General features: G+C 40.9%; 1 protein-coding gene across 1 annotated transcript in view; it reads left to right on the top strand.

The window, feature by feature from the left end:
• LOC136880906 (glycine receptor subunit alpha-3) overlaps positions 1-18,641 on the top strand; it is a 733,896-nt gene that overhangs the window by 397,040 nt on the left and 318,215 nt on the right. Inside the window, exon 2 of the mRNA XM_068229231.1 lies at positions 11,553-11,641. Within this exon, the coding sequence (XP_068085332.1) occupies positions 11,553-11,641 (89 nt within the window). The remainder of the gene's footprint in view (positions 1-11,552; positions 11,642-18,641) is intronic.

Below are 18,641 nucleotides of genomic sequence, written 5' to 3'. Positions count from 1 at the left end.
ATAAATAAATACGTTCTGTTTTCTCTAATGATCACTGGCGAACGAATTTCTCAGCTGTTTATTTTACGAGCTTGATCCCTTTTTTGAGCTGTTGATATGTTACGAGTTAATATTTGTAGGTCGTCTGCAAATGCAATCATTATTAAAGTTAAGAAATCAATGAGTATATCAGCAGAATTAGAAGAAGATAAAATAATTTAAGGGGAAGGTTATAAAACTAAGGTGACGTGGGAAAAATATTCTATAAATCTTGGCGAAGAACGGAACTAAGGGTAATTCGAAATAAGTCGACAAGCAGTGTAATACGGCTCATTAGCCCTTCAGAAAACTATTTACGAGTAGTAAACTTACTGTCACGAATTATTTATATTCCACGATCCATATATTCCATGGAACTGGGTCAGAATAGAAGACACGACTGCAAGTAACAAGCAAGTGAGCAATTCAAGCCAACACTGTCAACACAGCATTAAAGAGATTGTAAATAATGGTTACAGATCTCTTCTTGTGGTTATGAGGGTATTTAGGGGTTATAATAAGGATGTAATAAGTTTTTGACTTTACTTCCCATTAACGACTTTTAACGGTTTTCGGAGGCGCCGAGGTGCCAGTATTTAGCCCTGCAGGAGTTCCTTTACGGGGCAGTAAATCTGCCGATACGAGGCTGACGTTTTTGAGCACCTTTAAATACGACCGGACAGAGCCAAGATGGAACCTGCCAAGTTAGGGTCAGAAGGCCAGTGCCTCAACCGTCTGAACTAAGTATGTAATAGGGAGGGCGTATAATTAATTGGTTTTACTCAAATTAGAAAATGGTTCCAGTGTATGGGACTCTCACCATTATTTAATTAATTAATTAATTAATTCGAGAACTGGTAAAAATCCAAACGAAAGTATCTCGATTTGTTTCGAGTTATTTCCGACAAAAGAGCACAGTTACGAAAATATGATCTTTGGATTGGAAAGAATTGGTAGTAAGGAGACGAGCTGCTCGACTTGGTGAAGAGATGGCCTGGAATTACATTAGTAGACGCGTAAGCTTGAGTGGAGGTTTTGAAACTAGGAAATATAATAAGATGAAGACAAAACTGAAGATCAAGAGAACAAATTGGGAGAAACATTCATTTATAGGAAGACGAATTATGGATTGGAATAATTTACTAACAGAGTTGTTGGTAAATTTCTAACTTATTCGATATAACTTAAGGAGATACTACGTAAACAACTGATAGGGTGTCTGCCACCTTAGAGGCAGCCCTAAATGCAGGTCAGTAGTAAATGAATGAGGAAGAAGATTGCATAGTGACAGATCTTCCTCTAAGTAAACTTGCTTACATCCCTGGTTCATTAATTGAACATGGAATATTATCAAAGGGCTGAGGATATCACGGTAATCAACGTTCAGGGGACATAATATGTGCTTTGCAGTTGGCTTTAATGTGAGGTGAAACATAAATTAATTTGTAACAGTGAAGTGATACGATTAGAGGTAACATGATTAATAGCTCCAGCGCGCTTTATCACCAAAGTACACAAGGCCACTTGTAATCAGATTCTAATTATAGACCATAATACACAAGGTATATACTTACAGCAGTACCTGCTGGGAAGTTTACCAACTCACATATACCTACCGTCCATTGGCAATAAGAGACCGTGAACTCACACTTTCATTCATCAATCAGCCATCAATCATCAATGATTTGAGTTTAGCGATGTCACCCAGTGGCAGATTACCTATCAGTTGTTTACCTAGCTTATTCTTAAACATTTTCAAAGAATTTGGAAATTTATCGGCGAGTTGGCCGTGCGTTTAGAAGTGCGCAGGTATGAGCTTCCATTCGGAAGATGGTGGGTTTGAACCCCACTGTCGACAGCCCTGAAGATGGTTTTCCGTGGTTTCCCATTTTTACACCAGGCAAATGCTGGGGCTGTACCTTAAGGCCACGGCCGCTTCCTTCGCACTCCTAGTCCTTTCCTATCCCATCGTCACCATAAGACCTATCTGTGTCTGTGCGTCGTAAAGCAAATTGAAATTAGAAATTTATCGAACAATTCCCTTGATAATGTATTCCAATCGCTTGCTCCTCGTACTATACCTGAATATTTGCCCCAATTTGTTCTCTTGAATTTTAACTTTATCTCTATACTATGATCTTTCCTACTTTTAAAAGTTCCACACAAGCTTACTCATCTACTTATGTCACTCCATGCCACTCTCCTCTGACATTTCGAAACATACCACATAGGTTTTAGAAAAAAATGGCTTTACGTAGCATCGACACAGATACGTCTTAAGGCAACGGCGGGACCGGAAGATGCTAGGAGTGGAAAAGAGGCGGTCGTGGCCTTAACCCAGATCTACCCCCCAAAAAAATTTGCTCGAATTTGAAGATTAATGGTATATAACTGACCTATAGGTTGTATGATGATCCCCAAAGTTAAGTATTTCAGGACCAGGTACATTCCATGGACAGGAGATGGTGTCCTATAAAAAGGACAGTGGGCAAAAGGGGTATGATTATAAGAAAAATGTTTATGCCATTCTAATGTTACATTATTTTAAATTCGAATCTAATACAAGCAGTCTGCTTACAGAATGAATTGTTAGAGTTTGAACTGAAGGGAATACAGTAACATGTATGACTTCAAAGGACCTTGATGCTTCTACACGGCATGGTGGTACTTCTCAAAACACTTCACATGTAGCGTTGTGTTGCACTTCTTGCACCTCATAGATGCTTTTTTGTTGCATACCCTGCACCTTGTTTGCTTCCGTTGGGATTCAATCACGTGATCTACGTGGTCAGCATTTTCTAGCAGCGATGGACGACTGCGCTTTTTTTGCCGTTTCAGTTTCCAAGTCATGTGTTGTACACACGTATGCAGTTTTAGAAGACATGGTCAATTTCGAGTGGTTTTCCTCAGTAATGTAGCACTTGGAAGTGTTATTTACAACTTCTTCATCTACTACATCGTCTTGTTCATGATTAATCATTTCAGCATCAGCACGTAACTGTAATCCAGGAAAATGATTCACACTCAAGTCGTCCTCATCAGTAATAATGTCATCCATGGAACTAGGTGGTAACAGAGCAACAGATGCCACTCTGCAGTCTGGTTCATCCTCCAGAATTGACAAAATCTTGTTCAGAGACAAGCTGGAATACAGAAGAAACAATCTACGTAATAGTTCCCCTTATGCTCACTGTCCTATAAATAGGACACTCAAATATAAATAAAAATCACAGAGTCAATTATTTGCCACCAAGAATGGAGAGTTCATATATTCATTACTTGTACCTTGACCAACATATCACACCAATTGGATTATAAGTGTCAACAAAAGGTACTGCGTAACTTACCTTTCTTTCCTCCGGGACACGAGCTGTTCCATGATGCCAAAGTCTGGTTGTTATAAAGCTATCAACAATGTACAGAAACTTCTTTAAACTCCTTGAAACCAAAACACATGACAGTTTATATCTTTAGTGTGCTACCAACATAACAATTAGCACCAATTTTTGCCTGACGGCTTAGGCAGTAGTAAAAGATGGTGGGTATGTCTTCTGTCCTTAAAATAGGACAGTGGGCAGATTTGGGTTTAGGTATTGCGAGAAAGGGAAACTACAGAAAACCTTCTTCGGGGTTGCCGACAGTGGGGTTCGAACCCACTATCTCCCGAATGCAAGCTCACAGCTGCGCGCCCCTAACCGCACGGCCAACTCGCTCGGTATACAACGTAGTCTAGCATCTCGTCTCCTTACTCCCATGTCTTCCCAGCCCAAAGTTTGCAACATTTTCGTAACACTACTCCGTTGTCAGAAATCACCCAGAACAAATCGTGCGGCTTTCCTTTGAATCCTTCCATCAGTCATTGCAAGAGAAATGTCGGTCCTGTCTTCCCCAAAGTTGTCATCTCATGCACATGCTGCCAATAGTAAATATCTGTCCACACATATCAGATCATCGTATCTGTATTATGATGCGTATCTTGAATGGCCTGTGAAAACAATTTTGTTCCAAGCGCACATAACAAACTTGATAATGATGGTATCGGTACGGTGCCCACAGAGAGTAGGTGTTTTGCTTTTGCACCAAATACGAGATAAAGAGAGAACTCAGGAAGTGGTGAATAAAATTTCTTCATTATTGGTGGGGAAAGTAAAAGATTCTAAAGAGGAATAGTATATATATTTTAAAAACATGACAAGGAAATTTAAAGCGGTAAGTAAAGTCGTTGAATAAGCTGAAATAATTCCAATTTTTTATATAACGTGCTCTGAAGCACAATCCTGCGTTAGTGTGATAGGGGAGTTATGTTCCTCCGCTGCTATAACTTCTTTTTCTCAATTAATTGGTTTCCTTACGCGATACGGGTTTGGCATAGTTTTACGGCCCAGAGCCCTTCTCGACGCCAACCCTATGTGGAGATAATTCCGTGTTTCTGTGCTGATTGGTAGTGTGGTGTTTTGTCTCAATATGAAAAAAATTGTACTGTATAAAGACGAGCACATGCATCCAGTTTCCGTGCCATAGGAATACCCAGTTGAAATAACTTACCCGGCTGGGAATCGACTCCAGAGTTCCTGAACTGAAGGACACCAAGTTGTCCAATCGTAGGTCTTTCCATATACAGGATGTCTGAAAATAAGTTACGGAAATTGTAAGAGAATATAGGCCTAGTGTTCTGAAATATACATCGATTTGCAGCTTTTTCATTTCCTCCTAGTGAAAGCTCACCAGAAAATCGAGAAAGAAATGTAAGTTCAGTCGTGAGCAACTTTTATGTCAACCTGTGCAGCGTGTAGCCGGCCAAGCTGTCTTGCTTGATAACGCTGGGCGGTGCGCTACCGTCGTATCCTAACTTGCCGCTCGCTCGAATGTGACCTCGCTAGTACTGGCGGAATGTCACTGACCAATATCTGATCATCATGCCCGAATAATAGTGTGTTTCACATGGCGCAGGGCACAAACGCGAAGACTCAGAGGAAGTTATGCTTTAAATTTATCATTTATCATTTCCGATGCCCGCTTGTCCAGCCCTTCCCCTACATAAGTTGAGTCACGAAATGCACACTGCTGTATTGCTTGCCAACTGCACAGCACATGTAAAGAGCTGATACCGTGCCTTCCTTAGTCATGTCTGTATTCCATTAGCTAGAAGAGATTCTGATCATTTCTGCGTACCCCTTGCATTCTCCTTGATAATTTTGAATGCTAATATTTATACTCTTCACCGCTAACGTTCTGTTTTGGATTCAGCTCACTACTTCACACGACTTAAGAGATATCCACCAATTACCCTGGCGATTAACTGAAGGCTTTAGGAAAACATGGATGACGGATCCTCTCGTATATTATTGGGTTAATTATCCCCATAAATTTTCCGCAACTCATTTTCAGATACTTATAAATAGATTTTCTTTAATGCTTTCATTCCGTACCCTAAAGGGGTGCGGCGGGCTACTCTCAAGGGCACGAGATGTGTAGCGGTGATTTGAAGTGAGGTGAAGGTGAGAGTAGAGTGACCGTGGCCTGTGAAAGGAACTGTCCCGGCATTCGCATTAGTGAGGAGAATGGGAAACCGCGGTAAACCATTATCAGGAGAGCCGGCGGTGGGACCAATCCACGGCCTCCCGAATGCAGAGTTGTTGAGCCTAAGCGACTCTGCTTGGTGATAGACGCTTGCTTTATCTTTATTAACATTTTCCATTCCACGCCCGAGTTAATTCGGAAGTCAACATATTTTCCGTCGTCCCAACTACGAGTTAACTCGGATTTTAAATGGCACTTCCAGTCCCGAGATTAAACTGATGCTACATTTCCTTTTGTTTAATGTAATAATAATGTTATTGGTTTTTATGTTCTACTAACTACTTTTTGACGGATTTCTGAGACACCGAGGTGCCGGAATTTTGTCACGGAGGAGTCCTTTTACGTGCCAGTGAATCTACCGACACGAGGCTGACGTATTTGAGCACTTTCATTGACCATCCCACTGAACGAGGATCGAATGTGCCGAGTTGTGTTAAGAACGCCAGCGTTCTACCGGCTGAACCAACCAGCCCGGCTTCTTTTGTTTAACGCCAGGTGGTACCATCACACAGTGTCCTACGACCCTATGAAGACGACAGTCGTTTCGTCTCATCAGTTTCTTACGATAATTCTCTACCTTGTCTTATGTCTTGGCTTCCGCCCAGGCATAATGAATGCATGATGGAGGAGGATATTTTAGATATTGCCGTGAATGATGATATGCACGGATGCGGATATCTGCGAAATTATTGTCTTGGCGGATCCAAACTGAATGACTGTGCGGATAATTTTGCTGATAATTTCTAAATAATGAAATTCGTTAATTTTTACTCAGGTATACTCTTATTTTTGCTTGCGGATAGGTGACCCTTGACAGTGCTATGGGAGAATGGTAATGTACTGAGACTATAAAGCCGTAAATCTGACCTAAGCGTAACTGGCTCCTGACCGCAATCAGTGGAAGGAAGGAACAAAGTTCAATACATTGGTAGTTGTCGCAAGAGGAAATCCTTCATAAACCTGTGTTTGGGGTGGAAATTCTGGTGCCAGGACTATTGTATTATGTTAACAGATCTATCTGTTTCAATACCTTGGGTGTAATGTAGTGTAGTTTAACATTTACAGTATCCGCGCGGGTGCGGATGAAGGAAGTGCGGATAATATTTTTTATTTCAGCGCAGGGCTCTGGTGATATGATACACGCATATGATATGGGTAGTGAAGGCAAGCTTGCAGTGAATGAATCTGTGGAAACTGATCACAAACTTATTCAGTTCCTGTGAACGAGGCGATAGGAAATTTTTGTTAATATTTTCCTTCCATGATTTTTCAGTAACTTCAACATTCCTTTGCTAAAGCCTCCGTGGCTCAGGCGGCAGCGCGCCGGCCTCTCACCGCTGGGTTCCGTGGTTCAAATCCCGATCCCTCCATATGAGATTTGTGCTGGACAAAGCGGAGGCGGGACAGGTTTTTCTCCGGGTACTCCAGTTTTCCCTTTCATATTTCATTCCACCAACACTCTCCAGTATCATTTCATTTCAGCTGCCATTCATTAATCATTGCCCCAGAGGAGTGCGACAGGCTTCGGCAGCCGGCACAATTCCTATCCTCGCCGCTAGATGGGGCTTCATTCATTCCATTTCTGACCCGGTCGAATGACTGGAAACAGGGTGTGGTTCATTTTCAACATTCCTTTAAAACGTAGGGTAGCTTATTCCATCTGTTGTCAAAACATCCAGAAACACTGGGGTTGGGCATTCATTTTCTATCATCCGTTTAACTTCCAGGGTTGGTTTTTCCGCCGGACTCACCGAAGGATCCCACGTCTACCGCCTCAAGGGCAGTGTCCTGGAGCGTGATACGTTTGGTCGGGGATACAATTGGGGAGGAGAATCAGTACCTCACCCAGGCGGGCTCAGCTGCAGTGCTGAACAAGGGTCTTAAGGGGGGATCGGAAGATTGGAAGGGATAAACAAGGAAGAGGGATGGAGGTACCTATGGCCTTAAGTGTAGTACCACCCCGGTATGTGTGTTGAGGAGAAGGGGGAAACTGCGGAAAACTACTTCGAGTATGACTGAGGTGGGAATCGAACTCCGTGTACTCAGTTGACCTCCCGAGGCTTAGTGGATCCCGTTGCAATCCTCGTACCACTTTTAAAATTCAGTGGTAGAGACGGTAATCGAACCCGGTCCTCTCGGGGCTGGCAGCTAATCACACTAGCCACTACACCACAGAGGTGGACGTTGAACATTCATAAAGGGGGAAGAAACTTGATGCAGAAAAGGTTAATCACAAATTAAGATTCCAATAGATGGTGGTGATTCCTGTTTTAAGTGGAAGTACAGCTGGACAAATATCCTCTAACGTTTCAGTGGAGAATCACTATTTAATTTTACCGATTGAGAAAATCACATCAACAACAATTGAAAGTATTTAGCCCTAGGGAATCTCTCACCTTCACGGCCCTTCCCTTTGTTAAGTCGGTATGTTCATTCTTCTTCGAAGAGTCAGACTTCTTCCAAATTCCCTCTCACTGAAGTTGAGAGATTGGTTGCCCAGTTGTGCATTCTCTTAAAAAGCAATGATGTCTACCAGCGTTCCTGACTCGTGTACTCGCATGCCGAACCTTCAGTTGAATTTCCGCGAAAAAAGAAAATGACGCTGTAAAAAATAAACTACTTTTCCCCTCTGTGAAATTCAAATGATCATAAATTCGTCTACCGGTCATGGCCATCCAATAGCCGGCTGATTGGCTTAGACGGTTAAGGCGCTGGCCTCGTTACCGCAATTTGGCAGGTTCGATCCTGGCTCAGTCTGGTGGTATTTGAAGATGCTCAAATACGTCAGCCTGGTGTCTGTAGATTCATTGGCAACTAAAAGAACTGCTTCAGGACTAAATTCCGGGTCCTCAACGTTTCCGAAAACCGTAAAAGTACAACAGTTAGTGGGACGTCAGGCCAATAACATTATTATATAATAATTATTACTATGGCCATGCAACAATGGCTGCTAATTTCCGATGGCAACCAGCCATAGGACATAGACTGGACGGTTGCTAGGTAACATTGTCTGACCGTCCATCCATACCTTACATCACTGCCTGTACAGTTGCTATGGTTACACTTCCGTGACACACTTTGTCGCGTTACGTTACGCAGATTTTCCGACGACCCGCAGGCATAAGACATGTTTATGTCAAAATCCCTAATCTTTTGAGTGCAAGTAATAACTTTCTCTGTGTGCCAAGGGTTGATTGTACAAGAAACTGAGTTAAGCAATTATCTCACTTGATCCTCCGTCTGTGTGTGCATTACTTCCTGCCTCTAGAGATATCAGGGAGACAAGAACCAGATTAAAACTTCCGACATGTCTAGGGAAACTTGCAGAAACTTCTCTTGCCTTAAGGCATGTGGTAGATCGCTAGCTGAGATTACCACGCCCTTCAGCAAACAATCCTTCTGGAGGTTTAATTCAATCTCTTATAACCATTCTAATAACGTTCTCAGATTAAGTGAATAAGTTGTTGTAGTATTTACAGAAATAAACAAACAAGCCAAGTACTTGGATTATTACGTGACTATGTTGGTCTGAATTCGCACTTCGTTCACCTTTAGAAAAAATCCAACCATGTCTCACTTGTATTAACCGACTTTCGAACCACTCCTGCCTTGGTAATTAAATAGCGCATGGCTTATAGTGCCGGGATGTGTCCGAGTAGTTCGGCTCGCCAGGTTGCAGGTCTTTTTAGGCGACCTGCGCGTCGTGATGAGGATGAAATGATGAAGACGACACATACATCCAGCCCCCCTGCAAGGGGAATTAACCAATTATGGTTCAAATTCCCGACCCTGCCGGGAATCGAATCCAGGACCCCTGTGACCACAGGCCAGCACGCATGCCATTTAGCTATGGAGCCGGTCTCCTGCCTTGGTGAAAAGTTAGCTTCAAAGTCGGCAACGATGATGATAATATCGAGCCAGTAGCGACGATTGGGAATTAGAAATGGAGGTGGTGGGAGGGGCACAAAAATTATAGACAACAAGATATCCCTGGGTCCAAGGAATATAGCATGGAGGGGTATACATCAAAATTGAAATACATTGCAATAGAATGGGAAGTTATTTACGCTCTCTAAGCGAATTTCGATAGAGGGTTGACAGTCTACCAATTTAAGTGCGGTAATAGTAGTACTAAACAATAAAACTTTTACCAAAGTAATAATAATTACGCATGTACTACAATTAAATAGACATACGGAGTGATTATATACAGTTAAGAAGTCTTTAATATTTGACTACACCATAACGAAGTAACATACAGGTAGTAAAAAAATAGTTTCCGTATATTGCCCTTTAATGTACTTTCACAAAATTTCCTACATATAAAATCCATCAGAACACAACTCATGTTGTATCTATACAAGTTCAATAATTTATCCACTGAAATTACTTATAAAATATTGAAATATAACGCATATTATGAGCGAAATAACATAAGAAAACATATATTACAGATTATAAGGCAAAGTAAGTCCCCTTACACTGAATTTTGCGTCACTGAGCCTCACTTCAGTTCACATTCTTCACGGTTTTAATGATCCGCCGGGCCTCCTTTAGCATTCATGATATCCCTCATTCTCTTGTGCATAGCTGTAACTAGTTTCCGAGTTGTGTCAGGCTCCTCTAATTGTTCCTACTGATAAATGCTATGAAATGAGAATGGAGAGTGTTCCTGGAATGAAAGATGACAGGGAAAACCGGAGTACCCGGAGAAAGACCTGTCCCGCCTCTGCTTTGTCCAGCACCGATCTCACATGGAGTGATCGGGATTTGAACCACGGTATCCAGCGGTGAGAGTCCGACGCGCTGCCATCTGAGGCACGGAGGCTCAATAATAATAATAATAATAATAATAATAATAATAATAATAATAATAATAATAATAATAATAATTCAAAGTGTGTTCTAACAGCTAACGCTGAACAGATTATGCGAGGGATAGAGAATATTTCAATTGTCAGCTTTATATTTAATGGTCCATCGTACTGTCTTCGAACGGTTGATAATGACGTCTACTGTAAGTCCCTAAAGTGGAGTAACAACCACAACCAAAATGGACATCTATCGAACATTAACTATGGCCCTACCGTTTCCTCTTTTATTTCTAGGATCCCGCGATAGGAGAGTGATCAGGACAGGTGAGTTCACATTTCAACGTTAGTCATTCTAGGAATAATTTTGGATAGATTCTTCTTGAAAGAAACTCCAATAAAACTCTGGAAACATGTTCTTCTTAGGTGCAGGATCCTTTCCTTCCTACCCGTTGTCGGAATTATAAAAATACCCGTATTATAAGTGAAACGAGATACCAGCTTCGTGCTAATGTCCTGAATATCTGTACGATATTATGTAATCATTATGGAATGGGAAATACATTTCTGAACCATATAATTCAACTTTCAGTATACCTCGTGTAGCATCCTAATTTGAACTCGGCAATTGCTTCTTCATGAACACGTTATTGATTTTAATCGTGAAAGGCAGGGAAATTAGGGACTCTGCCTAGACTTCGTGAACCTAATACCTTCAGCATCGAGATTACCCTAATACTTATTTCTGTTGTAGGCTGAGTGAATATCTATCCAAATGGATTAATCAGGTTAAACAGGTTCCCGTGGCTTCTATTAAATTTTTAACGTTCTGAGGATTTCAGTTGTATTCGTCCTAATGGAGTGAATTCGATACACAGTACAAGCGTTTCGTAGTTTCCCACTTTCTTACAAGGTAAACGTCGGAAGTTATATCTTAATTAACAGTTCTAACTCCCCCCTATACCAGTGTCATCCAGTTCCTGGCAATATTAGTGAGACGTTAAACATTTTGCAGAAAAGGTTTTTCCTGATAGCCTATTTACTGTAAGTAGACCAACGAGAAAAGGGCACAGAATTATTACTCATGTGTTATGTGTAGTTGTTATTGATCATGTGAGAACAATTATTCTGATGTCTTTACAGGCGAGCGGCTAAGATGGACCACTTGCAGATTCTGGACTCGTTGCTGAAGGACGACTATGACCGTCGAGCTACCCCAACCAACCACTTGAGTGAGTACGATTGTATTTATTACTCAGATTATCAATATAAAGGGTCTCTCATTATAAACTAATACTGAATGCATGTGTATGTACAATGCGGTACGGCAGCTGCCTCAGCCGAAGTTATGTCGCGCTTGGCCGCCCCGTTTTAAGCAAGTATAAAATCTTATTTGAAATCTGACGCTGGGCGTGTCGTCCTTCCTGGGTTATACAGGCATTGTATCTGATAGCCACATTATGGCTGACACGAGTGAGTTCTGCACCTGTAATGTTTTTGATTTCATTCGTAATGAATTCTTTCAGTTCATCCAATGTGTGAGGATTTGTTCGATACACCTTTTCTTTCATTTTAGCCAACAAGTAAAAATCACACTCTTTCACTATAACGAGGGGCAAATAAAGCACTCTGTCTGCAAAACGACTGAGAGATCGTAAGAAGTGAATATTCTACTGTACGAGCAGGGGCTGAATCTCATTGAAACCACCCACGCGATTGTTCTTCTGTTAACTGACGGAAGAATGGTACCTCTCTGCATTTACTGTCGTCTCGAAACAAATAGGCCGAATTATTCGTTTGGCACTAACAGCACACCATACACCAATCTTCCTATCATAAACACCACTAGGATTTTCTGCACACCAAGAGCGAGAGTTATGACTATTCTCACGACCATTAAGAAGAAATGAGAACTTTCACATACGAAAATACGGTGTTGCAGTGGTAACTATCTCACCATGTTAACAGCTGAGATTCAGACTGGCGACTGATGCTTGCAAGGTCAAGAACTATGCGCCTCCCATACTGAAGTTTACGGATCGCCGCTTCTACGATTCTAGTTTATATGTGAGACCCTGTATTTGTGTTTATACTAAACGATGGTACCCGAGCTCTTCGCTGTACGTACAAATCTCGGCGACTTTAAGAAGAATATTCAACGATAAATTCATATTATGTATTACAAATGGAACGGACTATGTTTTAGTTCTCTCAATTTAATCGAAACCGACTTTCAACCTATTAGGTCGTGTTGCGTACATTTAGTACGTGTTTAAGAGATGCTAAATACAGAACAAAAGTGGCCAACCGGACACCAGTGGGATCCGAACCCACAACATATCTCGTAGGCAACGGATGAGCTGAGAGCATTATTTCAGATATTTGACCGCAGATAGCGTTAAAATGCAGTCTCCGTGTTGACTGATGGCCCATTATGCATGTAGCTTGTTGTCTCTCAAGTTTGAAAAACAAAGGAAACTCCAAAGGTATATATTTCCTTTTCAGAACTTTAGCTAAAGTTGCCGACGAGATATCTCGGGCGCAGCAAGGACGTGACGTATTACCATATCGTATCGAAGAGGAAGTGCGACGTCTTCACGAGTTACTGTGGACCGCCGCACAGATGGCACTGCCATCCACAGTGATGTCTGAGCTAGAGGATAACAGAGGCATTATCGGGACAACTACTTCAAAATCTACTAAGAAACTCAAGCATGCAACTTTCGTTTGAAAATTATTTCATCTGCTGGACACTTTGGAATATTTCTTGGATGATTTCGCTGCCTTCGAAGTAACCAGCTCCCTTCTTATCTCCTTCATGCGGAAGAAGAATCGACATTTCAAGTAGTGAAATACGAGTTTTGGTAGCAAACACAGCACATGATCTTCACAGCACCCCAACTGCGATGACTTCACTTTAATAACATCTAATTTATCCAAGCACTCGAAGAAAGTATCACCCCATAAACTATCCATACACAATAGCTTTTCCGCAACATTTTCCACTCCTCCTTTCCATTAAAAAATCTGCTATGGCAGTGGTAGCATGCTCATTTATGCCGCACGAACATTTTAGGCTCTTCACCAAATTTCTCAAGTGGGATTCAGAAGGCAAAGGCAGCAAGTCATGATTTAAACAGTGCCGATAACCCTTGGGAGACTTTATTTTTAAAAGAAGTGCATCAAGAAGAAATTCATCAATATATTGTACCGGTTACGACCTGTACATAAGTATTTTTTGAGCATAAGTTACGTTTATTTACCACGCGTAATGTTCCGAGCGCGAATGGTTTGTCTACCAACAGCGAGGACCAGCTAGCGAAGTGTATGACGACTGTGAGCTGTGACGTAGTCCCAGGGGCTAGCTAGGCCGCCCGCTCGTCTCAACACATGTTGCCAGCCTTGACTGGTATTTTCTGGATTCCACGTCACTTGTTCTAGTGAGTTCGATGGAGAAAATTTGGAAATTTCTATAATAATTGTGCTAGCGAGTCGAGCGGTATGTCATCTTGTTTGGGATCACCTAGACGTCCCAATGCTCGAGTTTCAAGCAAATCCATCGAGGGATTCGGGAGATATTCAATCAAACCGTATTATGACGTAGACATCCCGGATTGAATAAAAAGGGGACCTACTGTAGCCTATTCACACAGTCTCAGCTGAGTAGTCAGCGAGGACACTCTTGCTGCTACTATCATCGTGGAACTGTGTCATTATACAAGTGTGGGAAGACGATTCTTCCAAGTTTTATAAAGTGGACTCCTAAGACTTCGAGTGTGGTAGAAATGTTTCTAAGTCTTCGTAATTGAACATGGAATTTTTCTAAGTGTTATCTGAATGGACTTGTATTATTTACGCGTCTTCGAAGCTGGAATTTTTCTAAGTGTTCACTGAACGGACTTGTATTATTTACGCGTAAACGAGATTGGAACTTTTCTAAGTGTTCGTAAAATGGACTTGTGTTTTTTACGTGGAATATTTGCAACTGTTGAGGAACTCATTCTTCTAATAGACAGTGATTGATTAACATTACTAGTGATGAACTTTAACTTTCCAACGGCTTTGAACAGAGTTAGGATTTCACTTGCATTTACTCAAAGACTTGTACATTTGCCGGTGTTGGTTTAAAAGACTTATAAATTTCGTCAGTGAATTTATTTATGTGAATGGACTTGTGTTTTCGTCAGTGGTCACTCAAAGACTTTATGAATTTCACCAGTGATTAACTTTAAATATATTCAGACTTCCAAGTGAATGGACTTGTGTTTTTTCGTTCAAGTTTAGGCAAAGACTTGCACCTTCGCCAGTAATGAACTATGAGTTTAACTCTAATTTCACAAGAAGGGACTTGTGTTTTTTCATTGCCAAAAGTCATACAGGGAAGGGGATCTTCCTAGTGATGAACTCTAAAATTATTAATACCACTCATATCATTTTAGGAGTGTTGGAAGTCTTGATGTACAATTATCAAGATCTCTGCTTATAAGTTGATCATCCAAGGTGTTCATGGACTCAGTGCTACTAGTGACCTTGGGAACATCAATCCTCTCAGTCTCATTGGGCTGAGGTAGTACATGACTATCTACAACATCGCCTGGATCATCGGGGTTCAACCCGGGCCTCAGAGTTCGAGACATCTCTACTCGCCGTCAATCCAGACAGTCCAGCTGCCTCTGTCTGGAGTATCTGGAGTCCCTGGAATGCCTGGAGTCTTCTGGAACGTGCTTCAACCAGCTTGGCTTGGTGAGCTGGAGAACCCAAGCCATACTATTGGAATACGAGGAAGACAGTCCATTTCTACTTAGAGGTGATGTGCAAACTCATGACTTATTTGAATAAACTCTTATACAATCAGAGTCAAAGTTTTTCTGTAGATAGGACCCTACCTGCTGTACCGAGCCCTAGCTACGATTAATCCAGTTTTTTTGCCCTGAGATCTCTATTTCATGCCCCTATCAAATTTAATCTGAGAGTCGGGCTCTTTTACTGGTACAATATCTCATTCCTTTTTTACTTTTCGCTTGACATTTCTTTTACATTGTATCGACTATAATTTTCTATTTTTTGCTGAGAGAACCGAATTGTTTTGACTCAGTAAATTTCCCTTTGATTTTATATCAGAAATGTCTTTTTCAAGCAAATGTATCTTAGCTTTAGCGACATTGAGTTGATTTTGCGTTCTAATGAAATTACGTTTCTGATTATTCAATCTCCTCTTTAATAGCGCAATTGTTTTCCTAGCATCTGCGACATTAGAGCTATCTTCAACTACTGAGCATACAGGTTGATCACTATCACTGATATTTACGATCTGTTCAGGGCTTTTATTAGAGAAATTTCTTCGTGTGGATTGCCTATTCGTGGGGGAGTTGCGTTTCTTAACTGCCTTAGAAATATACTTGGGTAGATTAGGAAATATGTGAGGAAATGATTCTGGTTTTAATTTTCAGCGCTGTCTTGGTATCTCTACTCTTTCACCATTCACCGTAAACGAGTCTACTTTTACTAGAAAGTCATCGCAAAAATGAATGTCACAAACGAAACAGTTATGAGTTAATTTTCGGTCTTTTCTATTGGAACCTTTCCCACCGTCCCCCATGACTCATGGGACCATGTGACAACAAACCAACCCTTTCGGGTCACGAACACATGGGACCATGCTCCACGGAAGTCGATAGTCAAGGGATCTTTTTGGTCTGTGCCGATTTCCCCTCATTGGGATTGTATACTTAATCCACTCACATGAAAGGTTATCGGCCATACGACTCAGCTAGATCAAAGCTACTCTCCCGTTCCTGAGGTCTGAACACGGACTCCTCAGGGCCGAAGACCGTTCGCGGCATATAGAGGCTATCAAACATAACTATCTTAAAGGCCTACAATGAACGGAAGAGGATTCTGGATGCATGTTTTTCGGTATAGATAGGCGCAAAATCGTTTGGAACAATTTACTATTCACTCGGTGAAATATACAAAATTTACATACACTCTTGATACTTATTACACAATTGATATAAGCACTCACTTATTTCAGCAGCGGAAAAATCCGTACTGCCATTGACATCAGCTGTTACCTCCACATTCCACAGACAAAATCTATGTGAACGGCAACGTTAGCTGTTACTTTCTCTCATCCAATAAATTTTCCTTTTTTGACACAGACGTTAATATCCATATCCCTCTCTACCAAAACAGAGAATAACCGAGAGGTTGTTAATATGGTTTCACCTTTTTTACATACTATCACTTTGAATTCCCTGTGTCCTATATTGCTTACATAATTATTACATTAGTTTGGATGTATGCTACACAAATTGTTTTGTGAATTATCGCAATTGTTTTGTGCGTGTCATCACCCGGTTTAGCATAAACCACTGAGTACCCTACCATATTCACAAAAACAAAACAAAACAAGCCATGTTCCCCCAATGCGAGTATTCCATGGGACTGAATCCCGTATTACACATTAGACTATTTACACAAAAGAAAAATGTCCGCTTTTGAATGGTCGGCTAACTTAAGGAATCAATGAAGTAAATATTAAAACATAATTAATCCGAACATTCTGACCATATCAGAAATCCGTCACTAAAACACGGAGAAAGAAAAAGAAATGGACTCAAGTCTTCCAAATAAAATTGAACACAGACTTGAACAACGAACTATCACTTGCAATCACTACCAGTGGACTTTCACGAAGTCTAGATTCAAATCGACATCGATTGTAAGTAAACAAAAAAAAAACACATCCTGAAAGAGAAAACATATCAAACACATGTATCAATAAAGACGATGGCTGTAATTTAACCCGTTGTAACCCGCTGTCTTAGCGAGCTGTTGATCCCTGCAGTGCTTGCCCGAGGTCTGAACCTGAGACTCTGGTCGTCTCCATCCAGGGTACTGTAATCAAGCCCTAGCTAGTCTAATCATGTATAGAACGGTCATAACAAAATAAACGTTAATATTGCTCTGCAGGTCATGGTCTACGGTGTGGCAATTAAAGATCTCGCTGTCTTTATTCTCAAAAGAAAATAGAATGTGGGCCCGACCAACCTTTCTGCCTGTATTCCTTCCTCCCTGTTCCAGACGCTCCCCCTCTCTCAGCCATAAATTTATGACTGACACTTGTCCCACGGTCTGGAGACTCACGACACCATTCAACCTGCTTCCCTCTAGGCCTTTTTCTCTCTGTGTCCATCAAATTAATTCGTTAGAAACTGGCACATTTTATTCAATGCTCGAACCAGCCCACATACATTCAGTACACGAGAATCATTTCTCAAATTCGACCGTTAATTCACATTTCATTCTCTCATATCTCTGGAGGTCTGGAGTTCGACTCGTATCTTCTCTCCTTCCAAAAGTCCACCATCCGTCAGCCACTGACCATAGCAAGATTCCTATTTCTCCGCCTCTGAGGCGAGAGTGTGTACCTATCAGATGCTACCCTATTGCTCGAAATCTATAGGTATAATTCATCAACCAAATACCTTCGGTAAAATAATAATAATAATAATAATAATAATAATAATAATAATCCTCTAACCTTTTGCTTGAAAAGTATAGGTATTAAAACACTGATCAAGTTACATCAAGAAAATAATAATAATAATAATAATAATAATAATAATAATAATAAAATAAAATAAAAATTATTAAATCCTGCCAAAAACACTAACAGACCTCATTAGTGTAACCTCAATAGTGTAGTGGAGGACAGGGTTCAAACCTCGGCACGTCATTCCTTGAATATCTTCAGTTACAGCCAAAACTTATATTATCATGCAACAAACTATATCTTTACGAACATAGTGCTGATTCTAGCCCAAGCCTTTCCTCTGATACGGGCACTTGTTGATGACTCTGTCACCTCGCTAGTCCCTGCGTAACTTAGGCAATAGCTCAGATGAGATCTACATTATTAATCTACATAGCATTCTACTCCTTTTCCCCCTCAATTCCTTCTCAGCACTAATTAAACAAAATATGATAACATGCAAATCTAGCCACTAAAAGGGGTCCCATATTCTATACACTAACACAGGATCACTCCCTTCCCATATCTAATTAATTAAAACAGAAATGAATAAAAGGATTTCCGACCATTCTTGTGCGGATTAAGCCTATTTATAATGTTATTTTAACCCTATACTTCATGACTATTATTTACAAAGGGAAATACTAGCATTGGAGAAGAAAACATAACTTTGTACTCAACAGTTGATGTCTTCG

This window comes from Anabrus simplex, chromosome 9 (assembly GCF_040414725.1).
Source record: "Anabrus simplex isolate iqAnaSimp1 chromosome 9, ASM4041472v1, whole genome shotgun sequence".
Classification (NCBI taxonomy): domain Eukaryota; kingdom Metazoa; phylum Arthropoda; class Insecta; order Orthoptera; family Tettigoniidae; genus Anabrus; species Anabrus simplex.
Note: the sequence above shows the minus strand (reverse complement) of the source record. Positions and strands in the feature narration are given on the sequence as shown.